Genomic DNA, 21,819 nt, shown 5'->3' with positions numbered 1-21,819 from the left:
TAAGGCAGTCTCTACATGGTCCATTCTTTCATCTCAGCTCCAAACTTTGTCTCTGTAACTCCTTCCAAGGGTGTTTTGTTCCCACTTCTAAGGAGGGGCATAGTGTCCACACTTCAGTCTTCATTTTTCTTGAGTTTCATGTGTTTAGGAAATTGTATCTTATATCTTGGGTATCCTAGGTTTTGGGCTAATATCCACTTATCAGTGAGTACATATTGTGTGAGTTCCTTTGTGAATGTGTTACCTCACTCAGGATGATGCCCTCCAGGTCCATCCATTTGCCTAGGAATTTCATAAATTCATTCTTTTTAATAGCTGAGTAGTACTCCATTGTGTAGATGTACCACATTTTCTGTATCCATTCCTCTGTTGAGGGGCATCTGGGTTCTTTCCAGCTTCTGGCTATTATAAATAAGGCTGCTATGAACATAGTGGAGCATGTGTCCTTCTTACCAGTTGGGGCATCTTCTGGATATATGCCCAGGAGAGGTATTGCTGGATCCACCGGTAGTACTATGTCCAGTTTTCTGAGGAACCGCCAGAAGGATTTCCAGAGTGGTTGTACAAGCCTGCACTCCCACCAACAATGGAGGAGTGTTCCTCTTTCTCCACATCCACGCCAGCATCTGCTGTCACCTGAATTTTTGATCTTAGCCATTCTGACTGGTGTGAGGTGGAATCTCAGGGTTGTTTTGATTTGCATTTCCCTGATGATTAAGGATGTTGAACATTTTTTCAGGTGCTTCTCTGCCATTCGGTATTCCTCAGGTGAGAATTCTTTGTTCAGTTCTGAGCCCCATTTTTTAATGAGGTTATTTGATTTTCTGAAGTCCACCTTCTTGAGTTCTTTATATATGTTGGATATTAGTCCCCTATCTGATTTAGGATAGGTAAAGATCCTTTCCCAATCTGTTGGTGGTCTTTTTGTCTTATTGACGGTGTCTTTTGCCTTGCAGAAACTTTGGAGTTTCATTAGGTCCCATTTGTCAATTCTCGATCTTACAGCACAAGCCATTGCTGTTCTGTTCAGGAATTTTTCCCCTGTGCCCATTTCTTCAAGGCTTTTCCCCACTTTCTCCTCTATAAGTTTCAGTGTCTCTGGTTTTATGTGAAGTTCTTTGATCCATTTAGATTTGACCTTAGTACAAGGAGATAAGTATGGATCGATTGGCATTCTTCTACATGATAACAACCAGTTGTGCCAGGACCAATTGTTGAAAATGCTGTCTTTCTTCCACTGGATGGTTTTAGCTCCCTTGTCGAAGATCAAGTGACCATAGGTGTGTGGGTTCATTTCTGGGTCTTCAATTCTATTCCATTGGTCTACTTGTCTGTCTCTATCCCAGTACCATGCAGTTTTTATCACAATTGCTCTGTAGTAAAGCTTTAGGTCAGGCATGGTGATTCCACCAGAGGTTCTTTTATCCTTGAGAAGAGTTTTTGCTATCCTAGGTTTTTTGTTATTCCAGATGAATTTGCAAATTGCTCCTTCTAATTCGTTGAAGAATTGAGTTGGAATTTTGATGGGGATTGCATTGAATCTGTAGATTGCTTTTGGCAAGATAGCCATTTTTACAATGTTGATCCTGCCAATCCATGAGCATGGGAGATCTTTCCATCTTCTGAGATCTTCTTTAATTTCTTTCTTCAGAGACTTGAAGTTCTTATCATACAGATCTTTCACTTCCTTAGTTAGAGTCACGCCGAGATATTTTATATTATTTGTGACTATTGAGAAGGGTGTTGTTTCCCTAATTTCTTTCTCAGCCTGTTTATTCTTTGTGTAGAGAAAGGCCATTGACTTGTTTGAGTTAATTTTATATCCAGCTACTTCACCGAAGCTGTTTATCAGGTTTAGGAGTTCTTTGGTGGAATTTTTAGGGTCCCTTATATATACTATCATATCATCTGCAAAAAGTGATATTTTGACTTCCTCCTTTCCAATTTGTATCCCCTTGATCTCCTTTTGTTGTCGAATTGCTCTGGCTAATACTTCAAGTACTATGTTGAAAAGGTAGGGAGAAAGTGGGCAGCCTTGTCTAGTCCCTGATTTTAGTGGGATTGCTTCCAGCTTCTCTCCATTTACTTTGATGTTGGCTACTGGTTTGCTGTAGATTGCTTTTATCATGTTTAGGTATGGGCCTTGAATTCCTGATCTTTCCAGAACTTTTATCATGAATGGGTGTTGGATCTTGTCAAATGCTTTTTTTGCATCTAACGAGATGATCATGTGGTTTTTGTCTTTGAGTTTGTTTATATAGTGGATTACATTGATGGATTTTCGTATATTAAACCATCCCTGCATCCCTGGAATAAAACCTACTTGGTCAGGATGGATGATTGCTTTAATGTGTTCTTGGATTCGGTTAGCGAGAATTTTATTGAGGATTTTTGCATCGATATTCATAAGAGAAATTGGTCTGCAGTTCTCTATCTTTGTTGGATCTTTCTGTGGTTTAGGTATCAGAGTAATAGTGGCTTCATAAAATGAGTTGGGTAGAGTACTTTCTACTTCTATCTTGTGAAAAAGTTTGTGCAGAACTGGAATTAGATCTTCTTCTCTGCACTAAACCCGTCTGGTCCTGGGCTTTTTTTTGGCTGGGAGACTATTTATAACTGCTTCTATTTCTTTAGGGGATATGGGACTGTTTAGAAGGTCAACTTGATCCTGATTCAACTTTGGTACCTGGTATCTGTCCAGAAATTTGTCCATTTCGTCCAGGTTTTCCGGTTTTGTTGAGTATAGCCTTTTGTAGAAGGATCTGATGGTGTTTTGGATTTCTTCAGGATCTGTTGTTATGTCTCCCTTTTCAGTTCTGATTTTGTTAATTAGGATTTTGTCTCTGTGCCCTCTAGTGAGTCTAGCTAAGGGTTTATCTATCTTGTTGATTTTCTCAAAGAACCAACTCCTCGTTTGGTTAATTCTTTGAATAGTTCTTCTTGTTTCCACTTGGTTGATTTCACCCCTGAGTTTGATTATTTCCTGCCGTCTACTCCTCTTGGGTGAATTTGCTTCCTTTTTTTCTAGAGATTTTAGATGTGTTGTCAAGCTGCTAGTATGTGCTCTCTCCCGTTTCTTCTTGGAGGCACTCAGAGCTATGAGTTTCCCTCTTAGAATTGCTTTCATTGTGTCCCAAAGGTTTGGGTACGTTGTGGCTTCATTTTCATTAAACTCTAAAAAGTCTTTAATTTCTTTCTTTATTCCTTCCTTGACCAAGGTATCATTGAGAAGAGTGTTGTTCAGTTTCCACGTGAGTGTTGGCTTTCTGTTATTTTTTTGTTATTGAAGATCAGCCTTAGTGCATGGTGATCTGATAGGATACATGGGGCAATTTCAATATTTTTGAATCTGTTGAGGCCTGTTTTGTGACCTATTATGTGGTCAATTTTGGAGAAGGTACCATGAGGTGCTGAGAAGAAGGTATATCCTTTTGTTTTAGGATAAAATGTTCTGTAGATATCTGTCAGATCCATTTGTTTCATCACTTCTGTTAGTTTCAGTGTGTCCCTGTTTAGTTTCTGTTTCCATGATCTGTCCATTGGTGAAAGTGGTGTGTTGAAGTCTCCCACTATTATTGTGTGAGGTGCAATGTGTGCTTTGAGGTTTACTAAAGTTTCTTTAATGAATGTGGCTGCCCTTGTATTTGGAGCATAGATATTCAGAATTGAGAGTTCCTCTTGGAGGATTTTACCTTTGATGAGAACGAAGTGCCCCTCCTTGTCTTTTTTGATGACTTTAGGTTGGAAGTCAATCTTATCAGATATTAGGATGGCTACTCCAGCTTGTTTCTTCATACCATTTGCTTGGAAAATTGTTTTCCAGCCTTTTATTCTGAGGTAGTGTCTATCTTTTTCTCTGAGATGTGTCTCCTGTAAACAGCAAAATGTTGGGTCTTGTTTGTGTAGCCAGTTTGTTAGTCTATGTCTTTTTATTGGGGAGTTGAGACCATTGATGTTAAGAGATATTAAGGAAAAGTAATTGTTGCTTCCTGTTATTTTTGTTGTTAAAGTTGGCATTCTGTTCTTGTGGCTGTCTTCTTTTAGGTTTGTTGAGGGATTACCTTCTTGTTTTTTCTAGGGCATTGTTCCCGTTCTTGTATTGTTTTTTTTCTGTTATTAACCTTTGAAGGGCTGGATTCGTGGAGAGATAATGTGTGAATTTGATTTTGTCGTGGAATACTTTGGTTTCTCCATCTATGGTAATTGAGAGTTTGGCTGGGTATAGTAGCCTGGGCTGGAATTTGTGTTCTCTTAGTGTCTGTATAACATCTGTCCAGGCTCTTCTGGCTTTCATAGTCTCTGGTGAAAAATCTGGTGTAATTCTGATAGGCTTGCCTTTGTATGTTACTTGACCTTTTTCCCTTACTGCTTTTAGTATTCTATCTTTATTTAGTGCATTTGTTGTTCTGATTATTATGTGTCGGGAGGAATTTCTTTTCTGGTCCAGTCTATTTGGAGTTCTGTAGGCTTCTTGTATGTTCCTAGGTATCTCTTTCTTTATATTTGGGAAGTTTTCTTCAATAATTTTGTTGAAGATGTTTGCTGGTCCTTTGAGTTGAAAATCTTCATTCTCATCCACTCCTATTATCCGTAGGTTTGGTCTTCTCATTGTGTCCTGGATTTCCTGGATATTTTGAGTTAGGATCTTTTTGCATTTTCCATTTTCTTTGATTGTTGTGCCGATGTTCTCTATGGAATCTTCTGTACCTGAGATTCTCTCTTCCATCTCTTGTATTCTGTTGCTGATGCTCAAATCTATGGTTCCAGATTTCTTTCCTAGGGTTTCTATCTCCAGTGTTGCCTCACTTTGAGTTTTCTTTATTGTTTCTACTTCCCTTTTTAGGTCTAGTATGGTTTTGTTCATTTCCATCACCTGTTTGTATGTTTTTTTCCTCTTTTTCTGTAAGGACTTCTACCTGTTTGATTGTGTTTTCCTGTTTTTCTTTAAGGACTTGTAACTCTTTAGCAGTGTTCTCCTGTATTTCTTTAAGTGATTTATTAAAGTCCTTCTTAATGTCCTCTACCATCATCATGAGATATGCTTTTAAATCTTGGTCTAGGTTTTCGGGTGTGTTGGGGTGCCCTGGACTGGGCGAAGTGGGAGTGCTGGGTTCTGATGATGGTGAGTGGTCTTGGTTCCTGTTAGTAGGATTCCTACGTTTAACTTTCGCCATCTGGTAATCTCTGGAGTTAGTAGTTATAGTTGACTCTGTTTAGAGATTGTTCTTCTGGTGATTCTGTTACCGTCTCTCAGCAGACCTGGGAGACAGATTCTCTCCTCTGAGTTTCAGTGCTCAGAGCACTCTCTGTTGGCAAGCTCTCTTACAGGGAAGGTGCGCAGATATCTTGTTTTTGGACCTCCTCCTGGTCGAAGAAGAAGGCCCAAAACAGGGCCTCTCTCAGAAGCTGTGTTGCTTTGGCAGTTCCCAGAAGGTGTCAGCTTCTGTGGTGCAGACTCTCACCTGTGCAGACTAAATTCCTAAGTTCCAGGGAGTCCTGGAACCAAGATGGCAACCGCTGCTCCTGAGGCTGAGGCCGCCTCCGGAGCCAGGCGGACACCTGTCCTCTGGTCCGGACGGTGGCCGGCTGTCTGCAGCCTGCAAAGGGTACTGCCTCAGCGGCTCTGTGCTTCTGCCTGTCCCAGAAGCTGTCCGGTTCTCTGGCGCACCCTCTAACCTGTTCAGACTAATTTCCTAAGTTCTGCTGAGTCAATTCAATTATTTCTTGCCATCTACTTCTTTGCAGTGTGGTCTTCTCTTTTTGTTCTAGAGTTTTCAGTTGTATGTTTTTTATATAAGCACTTAATGCTATGAATATCCCCTTTAGAACTGCCTTCATTGTATTCCATAAGTTCGCAGATGTTGTGTATGAGTTTACGATCAGTTTTGCAAAGTATTTAATTTCTTGATTTCTCTTTTGACTCAAGTAGTGGTTTGAATGACATTACCCCCACCCTACAGACCCATAGATTTGAATACATATCACCAGGGAGTGGCACTATATGAGACGGATTAGGAAGTGTGGCCTTACTGAAGAAAGTGTGACACTGGAAGTAGGCTTTGAGGGTTCAAATGTCCACACCAGACCCAGTGCCTTGCTTTCTTTATCTCTATCTCTCTCCCTCCCTCCCTCTGTCTGTCTGTCTCTCTGTCTGTCTGTCTGTCTGTCTGTCTGTCTGTCTCTCTCTCTCTATCTCTCTCTCTCTCTCTCTCTCTGCTGCCTATGGGTCACGATGTAACACTCTCAGCTAATTCTCTACCAATGTGCCTGTATGCTTCCCACCATGATGGTCATGGACTGATCCTCTGAATTAGCCCCTAATTAAATGTTGACTTTTATAAGTGTTGTCTTCCTCATGATGTTTGTCATAGTAATAGAACAATAACTAAGACAAAGACATGGAAATTTTTGTGTCTGAGTAAAGTTGAATTAATTATGAAAAAATCTTTTAAAAATAAGAAAAAGCTTGAATTTTGTGCTAGATACTCCAATTTGGATAGCCTGGAGTCTAGCTCTCCTTCCCAGCCAAGATTGTTCCTAGAGAACATCCACGTACTGTGCCCCATGCAGGACACATTCTTATCTACAGTCCCCTCACAAACAGCACAGAAAGGCTAGGACAATGCAGAGAACAAGGTCGGGGACTCATGCCTGCCCTCTAGACGCTGAAAGAAACAGACAGACCCTCCAGAGAAGCCCCTGAGACAAATGGAACCCAGCTATTTGGAATCACTTGGCACCTGCTCTTTAGCCTCCAGAAACACCATCACACATGCATCTCAGTCGTCAGAATTATCACCTTGTTCTGGAACAGTGAAACTGTTCCTTAAGGATAGAGAGTCCAAACATCACCCACAACAGACCTTCTGAGAGCCCCACTGCCCTAAATCTACTGTACTCTCTACCTTCTCTGGTTCCCATAGCTGCCTCTGCTGCCAAAATAAATTAGCAAACTGTTTACAAAAGTGATCAGACTGGAGAATCTGGGAGTGGAGTCTGGACGGAATAAATGAGAAGAAGAGGAGAGAGAAGAGTGGAGCAATCCAACTTGATTTACTGAAAACCAGGCGGAAAATCAGAAGGATATCTGAGGTAGCGCCAGGAAAAGGTGAGCCAAGCCAGACAACATATTGTTAGGAGACAGTTGGAAAGATAACTGTGCTAACAGAGTCAGAAGATAGTTTGTGACAAGTGAACCAGGGGAAGCTGAGCTGAGCAGATAGACTATAACCCTGGTTGTCATTTGGAGCTGCTAGTGTTGGGGAAAGTGGGAGAAGGGGCTGTTTGAGCTCACTCTTGTAGAACTGAGGAATGATCGGTGAAGACACACTTTGGAAGAGACTGGCCTGGAAACTGAGAGGAGGGCTGATGTTTGCAAGAAAAAAGGGACAGAAGAACCTGCAAAGTAGCAAGAGAGAAAAGCTACAAACAAGGATGGGGAATAATTGTTTCTTCTTCTGCAAAAGCTCCAGTCTACTTCTCTTCTTACTTCACTTCTTTGAGGCTCATGTCACTACATGGCTTCTCTACCCAATGGCCTTAAGGAAGGTTGCCTTGCAGTTTGGCTAGAATCATGCAACTGCTTCTATGTGACCAAGTTGCCTTCCTTAGCTTGCTCTGGGCTGTTTGCTTCACCACCATGCTGATTTTGATGGGAATGGTCCCTGTAGGCTCATCGATTTGGATATTCAGTGACTACTTGAGAGGGATTGAGTGGTATGACCTTGTTAGAGTTGATGTGTCACTGGGAGATTAGGGTTTCAAAAGTTCAAGGCAGTTCAGTGTCCAGCAGTCTCTGTCTCTCACCTCTATCTCTCTCTCCTGTCTCCTTCTCCTTCTTCCTCCCAACTTCCCTCTCCCTCTCCTTCTACCACTCTGCCTATGGATCAAGATGAAGGATCCCAGATCCTTCTCTAGCTGCTATATCTGCCTGTGTCCTACCATGTTTCCTGCCGTGATGACAATGAACTAAATTTCTGAAATTGGAAGCCAGCCCCGATTCAGTGTTTGCCTTTACAAGAGTTGCCTTGGTCAGGGTGTCTCTTCACAATGACAGAAACTAACATAGCCACCAAAAGATACTTCGTTTTTGAACTTTGTACACGTAAATGCATCTGACCCAAAAAGAGTTTTGTTTCATCTCAGACATATATTCAATTTTAAGAAGAAATGACATTATGCCTTTGTGTAGTGGGTTGGTCTGGTGCTGCTTGTATGCAAATGCTAAATTCTGTACACCAAGATCTGGCTTCTCAAAATCAGGAGATCCTGACGTACACCAGCTTTTGTTATATAAACATCGCCACACCAAGTTATCCCTGTTTGCTTAATAAAGATGCCTGAGGCCTGAGCTGGACAGTTGGGAGGAGGAGGAGCAGAGTTCTTGAACTTGAAGTCTCAGTCAGAGACCGTGATTAAAGAAGAAAGAAGAACACGGGGGAGGGGGTGTGAGCCACCATAGAGAAGGTAGATCCTGAGTGTGTGGACATAAGGTTGGCGACTAGGAATAGGAGAGGCCCATGTGGAACATGGCAAGTGTCTTAGTTAGGGTTTTCCTGCTGTGAACAGACACCATGACCAAGTCAACTCTTATAAAGGTCAACATTTAATTGGGGCTGGCTTACAGGTTCAGAGGTTCAGTCCATTATCATCAAGGTAGGAACAGGGCAGCATCCATGCAGGCATAGTGCAGAAACAGCTGAGGATTCTACATCTTCAACTGGAAGCTGCTAGTGGAAGACTCACCTCCAGGCAGCTAGGATGAGGGTCTTATCTTTCTTCTCACCTACTGCTCTGCCTAAACTTGGCTGTTCTATAGATTGACCTTGAGTTCAGAGATCTGAATTACTGTCTCCATGGATTAAAGGTGTATACCACCAAGCCTGGATCTAAGAATAGCTGGGTAGGAACTTGCCTCAAAGACACACTCCCTTAATCTGGTCTCTTCTAGAACACAATATTCAGCTCCATTCTACTTCCTGGTGTGCCTTCAATTGGACTCTTGAACCATATGTTTTGTTTTTTCCTTTCTCAACTTGCTCCTTTTCACTAAAATACTCTTCATAAGAGAGAACTTTAGTAATCACACAACAGAATTTACACCAGGCTGTTTTGAGACTTCCTGTGTCAAAGAAATTAAGCTAAATTTCTTCACCTTAGTGTCAGGACAGACTCTATGGAAAATGGCAAAAAGCAGCCACACTCTTCGCCAAAATACAACAGAAACAGTGTCTGAGCCACATACTGAATTTCTTCTCCACTGGCATATCTTGGGCCCCATCCACACAGTTCAAACCACTCACAGCAGCAAAGTCTTCCATATTCCTTCTAGGATAGCCCATTAAGCCCCACTTAAGGCATTCCATTGCTCTCCAAATCCAAAGTCCCAGAATCTACATTCTTCCAAACAAACACATGTTCAGGCTTATCACAGCAATACCCAACTCCTAGTACCAACCAATGTCTTAGTTAGGGTTTTACTACTGTGAACAGACACCATGACCAAGGTAACTCTTAAAAGGACAACAGGTAATTGGGGATGGCTTACAGGTTTAGAGGTTCAGTTTATTGTCATCAAAGAGGGAGCACGGAAGCATCTAGGCAGGCATGTTGCAGGAGGAGCTGACAGTTCAACATTTTCATCCATAGGCTGCTAGCAGAAGACTGGCTTCCAGGCAGTCTTAAAATCCACGCCCACCGTGACACACGTACTCCAACAGGATCACACCTACTCCAACACAGTCACACCAACTCCAACAGAGCCACCCACACTCTCTAATAGTGCCACTCCCTGTGCCCAATATATACAAAACATCACACCCAGGTATTCACTTCTATCTTCAAGATGTTTTGGTCAACACATGGTTTACATTTGTTTCCTGTAGGGGCATTGCTAAGGAATTAAAACTAGAATCATGGGTACCTTAGAAGTGGCTCTAAGCTGAGACAAATTGATGTACCATCTAGAGACTGCCATACCTGGGGATCCATTCCATAATCAGCCTCCAAATGCTGATACCATTGCATACACTAGCAAGATTTTTCTGAATGGACCCTGATATAGCTGTCTCTTCTGAGACTATGCTGGGGCCTGGCAAACACTGAAGTGGATGCTCACAGTCAGCTATTGTATGGATCACAGGGCACCTAATGGAGGAGATACAGAGAGTACCCAAGTAGCTGGGGGGATCTGCATCCCTATACGTGGAACAACAATGTGAACTAACCAGTATCCCCTGGAGGTTATGTCTCTCGCTGCATATGTATCAAAAGATGGCCTAGTCGGCCATCAGTGGAAAGAGAGGCTCATTGGTTGTGCAAACTTTGTATGCCTCAGTACAGGGGAACGCCAGGGCCAAGAAGTGGGAGTGGGTGGGTGGGGGAATGGGTGGAGGGGGATGTGGGGGACTCTTGGGATAGCATTGAAAATATAAATGAATAGATACTTAATAAAATATTTAAAAGATATAAGTTCACAAACAGACACAAACACAAATGTTTTAGTGAGTAACTTAACTTGTATGAAAGGCACTCGGAATCATTTGTTTTATGATATCTTTAATGTAAAAATAAAATAGAAAGCTGTAAAAAATACAAATTAAAAAATGAATAATTAGAAAAACAAACTTGTCATTATGCTGTGCCAAAATACACAAAAGTGGTGCCTTTTTCTGATTGTTGTCATCAATAGTGAATGTTTACTGCTACTACAATCTCCTCTTGACATTTGGCCCTTCTTGCCACAATTAGGATGCTGTCTATTTGCTGATAACTAATGGACATTGCTAAATCTGCTAAGCCTCAGGGACAATGTTAAAATGCACAAAAAGCTTCTCATTAAAAGACTTATCCAGGCCACACCAGCTATATCCCCGAGCTTCAGAAATTCTGTCTTAGAAGTAGGTACATCCACATATGCACTCCGCTAATACATGGATTTATGCAAGCTGAACTATTTAGGATGATGTAGCAGAGCAGGGAACTTATAAATTTCACTGTTAACATCCCCTGTAATACCTCTATTTTTTTCCTTTGTTGATTGAAATTTTGCACTCTATTGATTATATTTAGTCTCTCTCATTCCAAGAGACATTAACTTTGTTTCATTGTCAGACTACCAGCTGCTTCATAAAATTATTTTGCTCATTGAGCTGGGTAAAAATGGTGACTTAGAACGAGATTCTCCACGCTAGGAGATTATCAAGGGGTTTCTGTGGAACAGGGCTGGTCCAGACACTCTAAGAGTGAGAAGTGAAAAGCATCTGGGTGAAGCATCTGAAGATGAGAGGAACGAAGAGCCCAATTTACCACTTAAAACAACTCAGCATGCAGTAGCTGTGCTTTTCATCTTCTTGTACTGACAGTACAAGGAGCCATAAGCTGAGGTGAGAGCTCAGCACCAGGGCCTAACAATGTGTTAAAGAGTCTGAGTGACTTTGGACCTTACAAGAGCAGCCCATGCCCTCCAGTTCAGCAAGCACAGAACCCTTTAAGGCCTGCATCCACACCCAGATTCAGTGTCTTTTCTGGGTGGATGTGTACCTACTGAGTATCCTCTAGGAAGTGAAATTCAGGTGCAAACACAGCTTGAAATCTGAATAACTTGCATACAGAACTTCCAAATGTCTCAGTTGGCACTTGGACCATATCAGTTGTATTCATTGTGTATTTGGTATTTTCACAAATAGTTATTATTTTGGGATTCCTAGTATGTTCATAACAAATCATAATCATTTTAATTCCTATAGGAACATATGAAGAACCCTGAAATATGCATAAATGAAATGAGCTATGTGTGGTAGCCTTCCATTCACCGTGACTGTAAATTTAAATGGTTTAGAGCATATTTTCAGAACCCTGAACCACAAGGTCCATCCCACATTCCTCTGAGCATGGTACTACAGCTGGAAAGCATTAGTCCGCCAATATTAGCATTTGCCTTGGGCTTGATCTTCAGTATGTGACATGGGTTATTGTTCTGATGGCCATTCAGTGAGTGTTAGTGAGACAGATGACGTGGTCAGGACACTTCTAGAGAGTGACAAGGGCAGCCAGCTTCAAAGTTCCATTCATGACTCCCAGTTTTCCTTAAATATAAGATTTTCTTCCTCCAATGGGGGACCACTGATTCTGCTTCAAAAGTAGACTATTTTCGCTTCCCATTCCGTCCTCAAGAATCAAATAGTATTTCTTTGATGTTTTAAGGCAGCATATAAAGTAATGGGTTTCATGATGACATATTCCCATACATTGTCTCACCCCTATCCCCATCTTGCTAGTCCCCTTCTTTCTCCCTGATTGTCCCTGTTACTACTTTCCTGGCCCCTGTACACAAAGTGACTCTTTGTACCTCTTTAAGGACTCCAACTCCAATTTATGATACCCTTTGCAATTTCATGCCCCACCTAATACAGAATTACACAAGACACAAATTTAAACATGGTTACTCATTTGAAGTTAACCCTGAACCATCTATTTCTACATTTGGTTTGTTTTGTTGAACACATCCATTTATCAGCGCCTCTGAAACCTCTCTGCATCCTCACATAGTGCTGAAGCAGAGGCCTCTTGTCTCTTCCCTCTCTATAGTTCTGTTCATCAGAGCCATATGCATAGGAACACACATTACCTCCATCATCCCTAGGAGAGTAACATGGGGCATTATGGCTCCTACATATGAGTGCTATGTGCAATGGGCACATGACATAGCTCACCTCATAACATCGACCATGGAACACTAATAATAATTCTAGACCTGACTGAAACCTTTATCATACCAACACAGGTTATGTGTCCCTTGCCTGCAGTGGTCCAGAACCCTAGGTCTCATTTGTACTATCTATGTCCTATTCCATAAGCTCTTCTACCTTTGCTGCCATTCGGCTCTGACTTTGGACTTGGCTCTAGTTCCACACTTGTGAGACCTCCCTTAGCCTCTGTTAAGTATCTACATTGTTATCTATTCCTGTTCATATAAAATCCTAAATTTCTGCCGGTGTAACTTATTTTTCTAGAGTGATACCTTGTCCCCTGGGCCTGTTGTATATGTTAGTCAGTCTTTACTAGTAAACCATATCCCAGGCTAAAGAGAAGTATCTTTTAAACATTTATTATTTATCTCAATGTATATGAAGACACTGTCATTGTCTTCATACACACCAGGAGAGGGCATCAGGTCCCATTACAGATGGTTGTGAGCCAACATGTGGTTGCTGGGATTTGAACTCAGGACCTCTGGAAGAGCAGTCAGCACTTTAACCACTAAGCCATCTCTCCAGCCCCCAAGGAGTATTCTTTATTGTGAGATTGGTGATTACTGCTTACAACACTTTCCTTATGATGATCCTACTGTCTTACTTAACTTGTTGCTCCCTAAATCCTGTCTAGGGACCTAGGTCAATGTTAATCTCACTTGGAATGAATTCAATCACACTATGTGCAGTAGTCTACTCTTGTAAGCCCAGTACTCCAAAGGGTGGGTGGGGCACAAATACCACAATTGGGCTAAAAGGTGAGTTCCAGTATAGCCTGGGATGCATAATGGAAGATATATCAGTGAACAAAAATAAAGCGAAAGATATTAATTATAGCCCAGGAGCTCTGATCCTGATGACTTGGAAGTTGACAGAGGACAACAACAAATTTGATGCTAGCCTGGGTGATTTAGTGACACCTCATCAGAAAATGACACAAACAACTGAGTATGTGTGTTAATTTTGATAGTCTGAGTGTTTCAGAGAAGTCTAGGACATAGTAGAAAAAGTTCTGCTTTTTCCCATGTGTGAGGACATTTCTGAAAGTAATTATGTTGTGGGATCTCATATCTAATCGCCAAGCAAATCTGTTGGCAATGTCACATGATCTTGGTAGTTACAAGGATGACTGAGGAATTAGCTCATTAGAACCATGTACTTGAGTCTGTTTCCTACCTTGGGCCTTTCCTATATTCCTTGTTGGCCACCCTAATCCAAGATGAAGGGAAGAACAGCCTCCCTTCATACGCTGCATGTATTTAAAAAGCGTCTATCAACTGAACCCACAGAAAGTTTAAGCCCAGAGTAATCGTTATGCCTTGACTTTCTTTCAGGATTCTGTCAACAATGAAGCAATAAAAACTAGTCCAGTGCAGCTCAGTGGTGATCGCTCGCCTCACATGCAGGAGGGCCTGGGTTCAATCCCTAGAATCAGACATTACACTTACTCCCCAAAACGTTAAAATTAGAGGTTAAAAAAATAACTTTTGATCTCTACAGGCATGAGCATCTGTCTACATTGAGCCTCAGGCTCTTTGATAGATGAAGGTCCTATGTGTGGTCAAGCAAAGCCAGATTCTACCACATCACAGAATTTGGATTGTCACCTTTGTGCAAACAGGGAAGGAAATGTATCCTAGCCAAACAATGAAACAAGATAGTTTTAATTAGACACATTTCTAGTGTATCATGGCAGGTAACAGGTGTCCCTAGTAATGACTTGTATATGTGTGTGTGCAAGACAGAGAAACATGTTATCATAGACAAATAGATGGCTGCTTGGCAGTCCTAGGCAAGGGGAGGGCAGTGTGCTCCAGTGCAATGATAGCTGACACACGATTCCTCATCAGAGTACAGGGCAGGCAGCCAGCAATATGCATTAGGTATATGCCTTGCTAAATGGAATGTTGATAGGCTTATTATATTTTCAATTGTATATTGAGTTCTTTTGTGCTTGTATGCATGGATATATGTGTATGTGTGTGTACCCACAAATGCCTTCAGTTGTGAATAGCAATGGACACTGTGAGGGAGCCAGTTCTCTGTGTCCACCATGTAGGTCTTAAAATTGAACTCAAGTCTGACAGCAGCATCCTTTATCACTGAGCCATTTAGCCTACTTGAAACATTAGTCTTCTGCCAGAGTGGCTGGCATACAGTAAGACAATACTAACAGAGTGCTTAGCATGTACTACCCACAGTGCTGACCAGATGCTTGCCATACACAAAGATCTATGCTTAAAGAGTACTTGGCACAGAAAGACCAGTTCTAGTGGGGCTCAACACAGTGACAATAATAATAGGAAATGTTTGTCATGAGGGAAAAATACTCCTAACAGTGTTTGGCACATCCTACAAAATTGCTAAGAGAACAAACACGTGACACATGCTTAACTCAGAATTCTAGTAGACTTTTATAAATAAATAAATATAGGTATAAATGTATATAATCAATAAATATATAAATAAATGTATGTATCTATACTGCTGATATTTAGTCTTTCAAAGCTGGAGCTGTGATGTTGAATCACCACTCCATCCTTCTTCCACCGTGGGCTTATTTCAACTGTCTGTGGATGAGACAAGAAAGAGAAGGAAGAGAAATGCGAGTGAGTTGCCACCACCTACTCAGCGCTCTGTTTCCACCTGTCCTTCACAGTCTGCATGCTCTCCTTCCACCCAGCTTCAGAGCTCTGCCCCACAAGCACACCCTCTTCTAGAGCATGGGCCTGCCTCACGAGAGGAAGTAATGGCCTACACTTTGAGTGATAACCTGGGATTTAGAAGCCCATAGCATCCTAGCTAGGGAAGGTCTCCAAACTACCCAGCACTGCAGTAAAGGAAGCATGACATATTACATACGGTTCAGTCTTGCACCACAAAGGACTAGAAGTGGATGATTAGGTAGGGTCTAATACCATATGGGAAACGTGTGTGTTCTGGGTGTTGTGAGATGTGTCAGAGGACCATTTACCAGTTCAGTAATCATCATCTTCTTCCTCTTCAGGATCACTAATCTCTGAATATATCACTCGATACTTCCTCTCTCGCAGCCGGTGGCTCCAAACATTGACCTGAATGCCATCAGTTTCTAAAATGTGGAGAGGTTAGTGCATGAGTGCTAGGCCTTTTATCATCAGAAAAGAACAGGGCTTGGCCCTCCCATGAGCCTCTGGGCCTTTAATTCTGACTCATGAGACTGAGATGTCAGCCATACAGCAATACAGACCAAAGGCCAGTTTGGGTTATACCGTAGAGTGTACTCTCTTGTCCCCATCAGCATATCAATCCCCTGATATAAATTTCCTATTTTATCCTCCAGTAGGAGGAGGGCCCAGTGACCATTCACATATATTGTATGGATTTCAGGATTAGCTTCAGAACATGTAGAAGACTTGTCCAGTGTCACAAGGCTTTCAGAAAGACAAGTCAAATTATGATTATAGAGACCCATTGTAACATCTGAACTGGTGCTGGTGGGAGTGCCTCACCCAGAAAGGCCAAACACCTCGGACAATCTAGGGAAACCAGAGTATTGTTTCCCCTGTGCTTTTTTCTCATCCAATGCCACCCTATTGTCTGTCCCCAAAGCATTTGCTTTCTCTTTGTTGTGCTGGTGTCTCTGAGCCTACTGTTCCTGGAACACATGTTGGATTATTCCTCCCGTGCTGCCTTCTTCAGCAGTTTTTAAACACTGAAGCACTTATTCAGGTAGTCAGTAGTATGTTTGTATTGTCTTAGAGGTTAAGTGTCTTCTCATGTATTTTACTAAAGGTTCTATTAGCATATATTAGTTATATATGTTGTTCTGTTTCATTATTATATTTTATATGCATATATAATGTATATTGATCATGTGTGTGTCTAATTGCTGGCTTCAGTCACAGTGACGCCCTTCCTCCCTACCCCTAGATTCCCTTTTATTGCCTCTTGGTTGGTATCGGCGAGACCCAGTGAGTTTAGTTCAGCTTAATTATGTGTGCATTGGGCCTCATTGGCCTTTTCCCCTAGCACCTGGCAACTGCCATCATATCCTCTGAGAGGGGCAGGAGCTGGTGACCCCTTCCTTCCATGGCAGAATGTTAAAGGGCTTGATCTTTTGCAGGTGTTTTTAAAGAATTTTTCATAATGCATTAATCACACTTGACAAAGTATTTCACTTATTGTAACAAAATAAAAAACGAACACGGGTGTTTAAATGGAAAAGAAGTGTCCTAAGTAAACCTAGTTTCCAGAGCTACAATGTTTGCCTATATATTGTTATAACACTGTGATTTGCACAAGCAGAAGAGATATAGTTAAGAGTGAGGAACAAAGATTAGGCGAAGAATGTGCTTTAGGAAGCCACAGGCTCTGGGAGAGGCAGGAATATGAAATACATGGCTGCACACAGAAGCTGGTGGTACACTGCGTGCACGGTATGTAAAGTGTGAACAGAATGAAGGACACAGCACTGCATGCACCTTGGTGCCACGTGCAGATGAACGCACCATGGTAGCCTGAGGTAATGAACGCACAATGGTAGTGAGTTCAAATGAATGCACCGTGGTGGCTTGTGCAGGTGAACGCACCATGCTGGCATATCCAGGTGAATGCACGGTGGTGGTGTGTGCATGTAAATGTCCCGTGGTGGCGTGTGCAGGTGAATTCAGCAGTGGACGGGATAGAAAGAAAGGAGACAATGTTGTAGGTATTAAGGAACCTCGTGCCAGAGGTGGTATCACATGTGATGCTGGTGGGAGCACTTCAGGTGGAACTGAGCAAGGTGGAGCCTACACCCTTTCTGTTGATATGCCAAGATGTGCCATTAGTCACTAATCCTCAGCTACCTTTCATTCACCTTCCTGAGTCATGCATGAAGGAGTATATGTACAACTAAAAGAAGTCAAAAACTGAATGTAAAGCCTTTTATTGTATGTTTACATTTGTATTTCCCTATATGTCTCTGTGTATGTGGAACATGTATGTGGGTATACCTGTGGAGGAAACACCTTGTCAGATAATCTGGAATTGGAGTGTCAGATAATAGTAAGCACCTACCTATGCACTATCAGGATCCCTCCCTTCACATAGTCAGTTCTTAGCTGGGTCCTCACAGGTCACTAACCTCAGCTCCCAGAACTCTCTCTACACTACACTGGACTCTGCAGCTGTGGAAACCCCCATTCCATACTCAGGTGCCTCCTGGGGGTCCTCTGACTTGGGGCTGTGGGGCAGAAAGTTTTCAGCTATGTACATGTCCTGAACTTGATCACAGTGGAAGGGGTCTACCATGAAAGCCCTGTCATTTGTAGCCAGAAGAGTGCATGGGCCCTTCACAGAGCATAGGCCAGCTGAAGATCACTATGTGGAAAGTGAGTGTCAGGATGAGAGAATGTGCAAGGTCTGGGAGAGAATACTGACAGGAGCATCACCTAGGCTTCAGAAACTACGGAAGACTGGACTACACTTCAGTGAGTTGGGCTACAGGTTAGCAAGCTAGTGGACCTGCTCTTTGGGTCAATAATCTAGCACAGTTGAGGCAATACTCATCATCAGTTCTCTAAGTACTAAAATGTTCTAATTGAAGAAACACGGGTCCTGTATTGTAACTCTGACCAAGAACCTGTAGTTATACAGGACACCTGGGAAACCCGTTACTATGATTATGATAAATGAATGGCCCCTGGTAGGTCAACCATACTCTAGTGGATGATTCTACATCCTACAGTATGTACATAGCACAAATTGCCCTTGGGTTTTTTATTTATAAAAAAATTAAAATAAAAAAGGTATGGATGTTGGGTGAAAAACAGCTGGGAAAGATGTTTATATTCATTGGATGAAAGTGTGGGGTATGTGTGAATATGATTAAAATAAATGATATAAAATCCTCAAAGAATTAAATAAATACCAAATTGACAAACAATAACATATGTTAAGGATAAGAATTAGATTGTAGCCAACCTGCCAAGTTGGAATCATTCTCTCCAGAGGCAAGGCTTCCTTCTACATTATGAATACTTATTGTCACTGATGTCAGCTATAAAAGAGAATCAGAGAAAAGACATTTTGGCAAATATTAATCTGCAGGGAGTGTTTCTGCTACTTGATAAAGGGTGTTCTAATTTCCTGGATAATATTTAGAACAGGGCCTGGCAAATAAGTAAAATCATAACATGCCAAAATTAACCAAACCCGAAGATTCAATGACTATAAATATATAGACTAACTATATATAACTCTATGAAAGATACAGTAAGAATTGGCATTTGAAACAGCATGTGAAGCTACACATTAAAATTTACACTTTCAATATCAAACATATAATTATACACTTATCCACCACCAAGAAGAAAACTGTGTCCTCAACAATGTGGAAAGAAAAAATCGGAAAAAAAAAAAGAGTTGGCTGGCGAGATAGCTAAGTGGTAAAGGACACTGGCTGCTCTTCCGGAGGTCCTGAGTTCAAATCCCAGCAACCAAATGGTGGCTCCCAAACATCTGTAATGAGATCTGAGGCCCAATTCTGGGGTGTCTGAAGACAGTTACAGTGTACTTACATATAATAATAAATAGGACTTAAAAAAAAAACAATGCGGACATGAACTGAGGGACAAACAGGGTGCATTCCTGAGGAAAGAGGTGATACTTGCCTTCATTCGTTTTCTCGGTGTCACACCAAAAGATTCTTCAAAGCATTCATCTACAGATAATGACAAATCAGAAGGTTTTGTTTGTTAGTAAATATTCCAAAGGCTCAGAATCTTGCTGATTTAGGGAAGGCTAGAGTGGAGAGTGGGCCCGTTCATGGAGGAGGAGCTAGTGGAGCCTGGCTCTCATTCATCTGACCAGTGACAGGTGCCCTTTTAGAAGTCTCCTTCTGATTGGTTAGGAAGTGTCAGCTAAGCTTCATCACTGCCTCATCCCCTCACATGCTGGTAGGACGCAGGACATTCTGACTCTCTTTGAAGGTGTTACACATTGTCCATTTACTTGTCCAGAATAATGTACACAATAATGTTTTAGAATTGTGCATGACAGGATCTTCTACATAATCCTCAGAATGAGCTCTGTTCCACACAACCCTGATCTGAACAAGAAAAGAGCTGCCTATCACTTTAGCATGCATCCTGACTGAGTAGGTATACTTTCACAGCCCCTCCCTGATCACTCACCTTCACTGTCATGATCTTCAATGCCTTCAACCAGGAATTGCTTGGCCTGCTCCTTGCCACGCATGAAAACTGGTTGGTTCACGTTGACCCCTAAGAGGAAGCAGAGTGCTTGTTCTTTAACAGGCAGCACAGTGAGGTGAAATGCTGTTAGGAGCTGGGCTACAGCCCATATCTTAAGGCCCACAAGAGGCCTGAGCCCTATTGCCTATGATCTATGCTTTCAGCTCTGTACAGGATGGAAAAGAGCAGCAGGCTCTACAAGCACCTTGACATTTGTCAGGAAAGAAAGGTATCATGGGAGAGGGCCTGGCTACAGGTTGAGATAATGTGGCAGAGCAAACAAACTGGAAACCCCCAGACTGGTCTGAACCCAGATTTCATCTTACCTAGGTCAGTCATTCTGATGTAGTTTCTTTTCATGTACACGTAGGCACTTTTCTGCCATTGAGTCAGCTTTCCCCACTCTTCATCAGAGAAGTATGTAGAAATATCCTGGAAGGCCTGGAAAAGAAGGGAATGAAAACTCTGGAAACTGTTCTGCTAGATGTGTGTGCCATTCATCCCAGAATGCCCTTTGTGGTGAGGACCTTAGTGGTCCACCAGAGAATCAAGACAATCGATACTGGGAAATATGAGGGTTGAGTGAGAGACAGCATTTTCCCCAGCCACTAGAAATGCTCAATGCTGCTCATGTGTTCTCCTCCCCCACTTACAAGGGACTGAGTGTCACCAAATGAATGTAGTACTAGGTCACTAATCTGAAGTCCTCATGGAGGCTGTAGAAGGACTCATGGACCATTTGTGCATGGAGAGAAAACATGAGGCTTATGGAGGTCGAGTGGAGACTGTAGTCCTTTTCCCAAGTGCCTCTGATTTCCACTTTCTAATAAGTCATTCTACAGTAGCCCTTGGTCACTCAGCTGCTTCTGTCCACCCCACTACCTGGTCCCCTCACCTTGCAGTTATTCTTTGGTTCATAAAGCACTTCCATGGGGACCTTTTCACAGGAACTCACTGTTTCTATATCACTGTGATTTTAAAAGACACAATCTTGTCTTCGTCAAGCACAAAACCAAATGTCCTGTGAAGGAAGGGGTTGCAGATAGACAGTAAGAGTCGGTAGCTGACATTTCTTGTACTCCTTTCCACCCCGAGATCATCTATCCTTGGTTAGGTCTATGGAGAGTTGGTGGTTAGGAATCAATTAGATTCTATGAACATTCATAAACATGTATGAAGGTATCCTGAGTCTTTGAGAGTGGGTCAAGTGTCTGTCCTGATTAATTGCCCTGAAGGGTTCATTGAGATTAAAGGAAATAGAAAGTTATTGAATTGGGCAATCACATGTTCTCACTCAGGCGAGGACAGTGAAAACTGATTTCATAGAAGATATGAAAGCAGCAGTTGTCACTAGAAGATGGGTGGTGAGAAGTTCAAAAGAAGGTACACCAAGCACCAAATACAAGCAGAGAGTAAGAATAACTCCTAGTGTTTTACAAAACCCTTTAGTGACTAGTTTGTAGCTACCTAGCATGAGTTTGTAAGGGAGGAAGAGAAGCCAGAGTTCCCTTCTTATGCCTGTAACACAGGGTAGTTGGGAGGCTGAGGTAGAAGGGTCGTATGTTCAATGCCTGTCTGAGTCAACCATAAGTGAGATCTAGGCCAGTCTGGGTAATATATAATTAAATCCTGTGTCAAAGACTCAATCAGGGTTTAAGTAGTAGCTTGGTAATATGATTCTTATGTAACACGTGAGTGGCCCTTACATTATTTCCCTAGTTATGCCAAAAAAGAAAATAGTAGAAGAGAGAAATCATAAAGCTTCACTCATGTGGAAAAGGGAGAAATATGATGAATTAGCCATATTTCATAAGCAGACACACGTGTGTCTTGAACAATCATACTTTTCC

The 21,819-nt window shown here is 41.9% G+C and overlaps 1 protein-coding gene across 2 annotated transcripts; it reads right to left on the bottom strand.

Annotated features, from left to right (window-relative positions):
• Positions 1–14,559: 14,559 nt before the first annotated feature.
• Ssxb5 (synovial sarcoma, X member B5) lies at positions 14,560–20,978 on the bottom strand. 2 transcript variants are annotated; one of them, NM_199319.3, is made up of 7 exons: positions 20,865–20,978; positions 20,296–20,410; positions 19,910–19,999; positions 19,388–19,437; positions 18,699–18,774; positions 15,727–15,843; positions 15,283–15,322 (listed from the first exon to the last, which is right to left on the bottom strand). In NM_199319.3, exons 1-6 carry the CDS (start codon positions 20,898–20,900, stop codon positions 15,731–15,733), a joined length of 480 nt encoding a protein of 159 aa, NP_955023.1. In that variant the 5' UTR covers positions 20,901–20,978; the 3' UTR covers positions 15,283–15,322; positions 15,727–15,730. The 2 variants fall into 2 exon arrangements, with proteins under 2 accessions (XP_011245782.1, NP_955023.1); XM_011247480.3 differs by having other exon boundaries at positions 14,560–15,843; positions 20,865–20,900.
• Positions 20,979–21,819: the final 841 nt, after the last annotated feature.

Source organism: Mus musculus, chromosome X (assembly GCF_000001635.26).
Source record: "Mus musculus strain C57BL/6J chromosome X, GRCm38.p6 C57BL/6J".
Lineage (NCBI taxonomy): Eukaryota > Metazoa > Chordata > Mammalia > Rodentia > Muridae > Mus > Mus musculus.
This window is presented reverse-complemented; position numbering and strand designations above follow the sequence as displayed.

Excerpts from the sequence above, each read along its gene's own strand:
- Ssxb5 (NM_199319.3), bottom strand. The coding sequence starts at position 20,900 with ATGGAAGTGCTTTATGAACCAAAGAATAACTGCAAG. Across the intron at positions 20,411-20,864 it reads AACCAAAGAATAACTGCAAG|GCCTTCCAGGATATTTCTAC; the intron begins GTGAGGGGACCA and ends CTTCTTTTCCAG. Across the intron at positions 15,844-18,698 it reads GAATGATTCCAACTTGGCAG|AAACTGATGGCATTCAGGTC; the intron begins GTTGGCTACAAT and ends TCCACATTTTAG.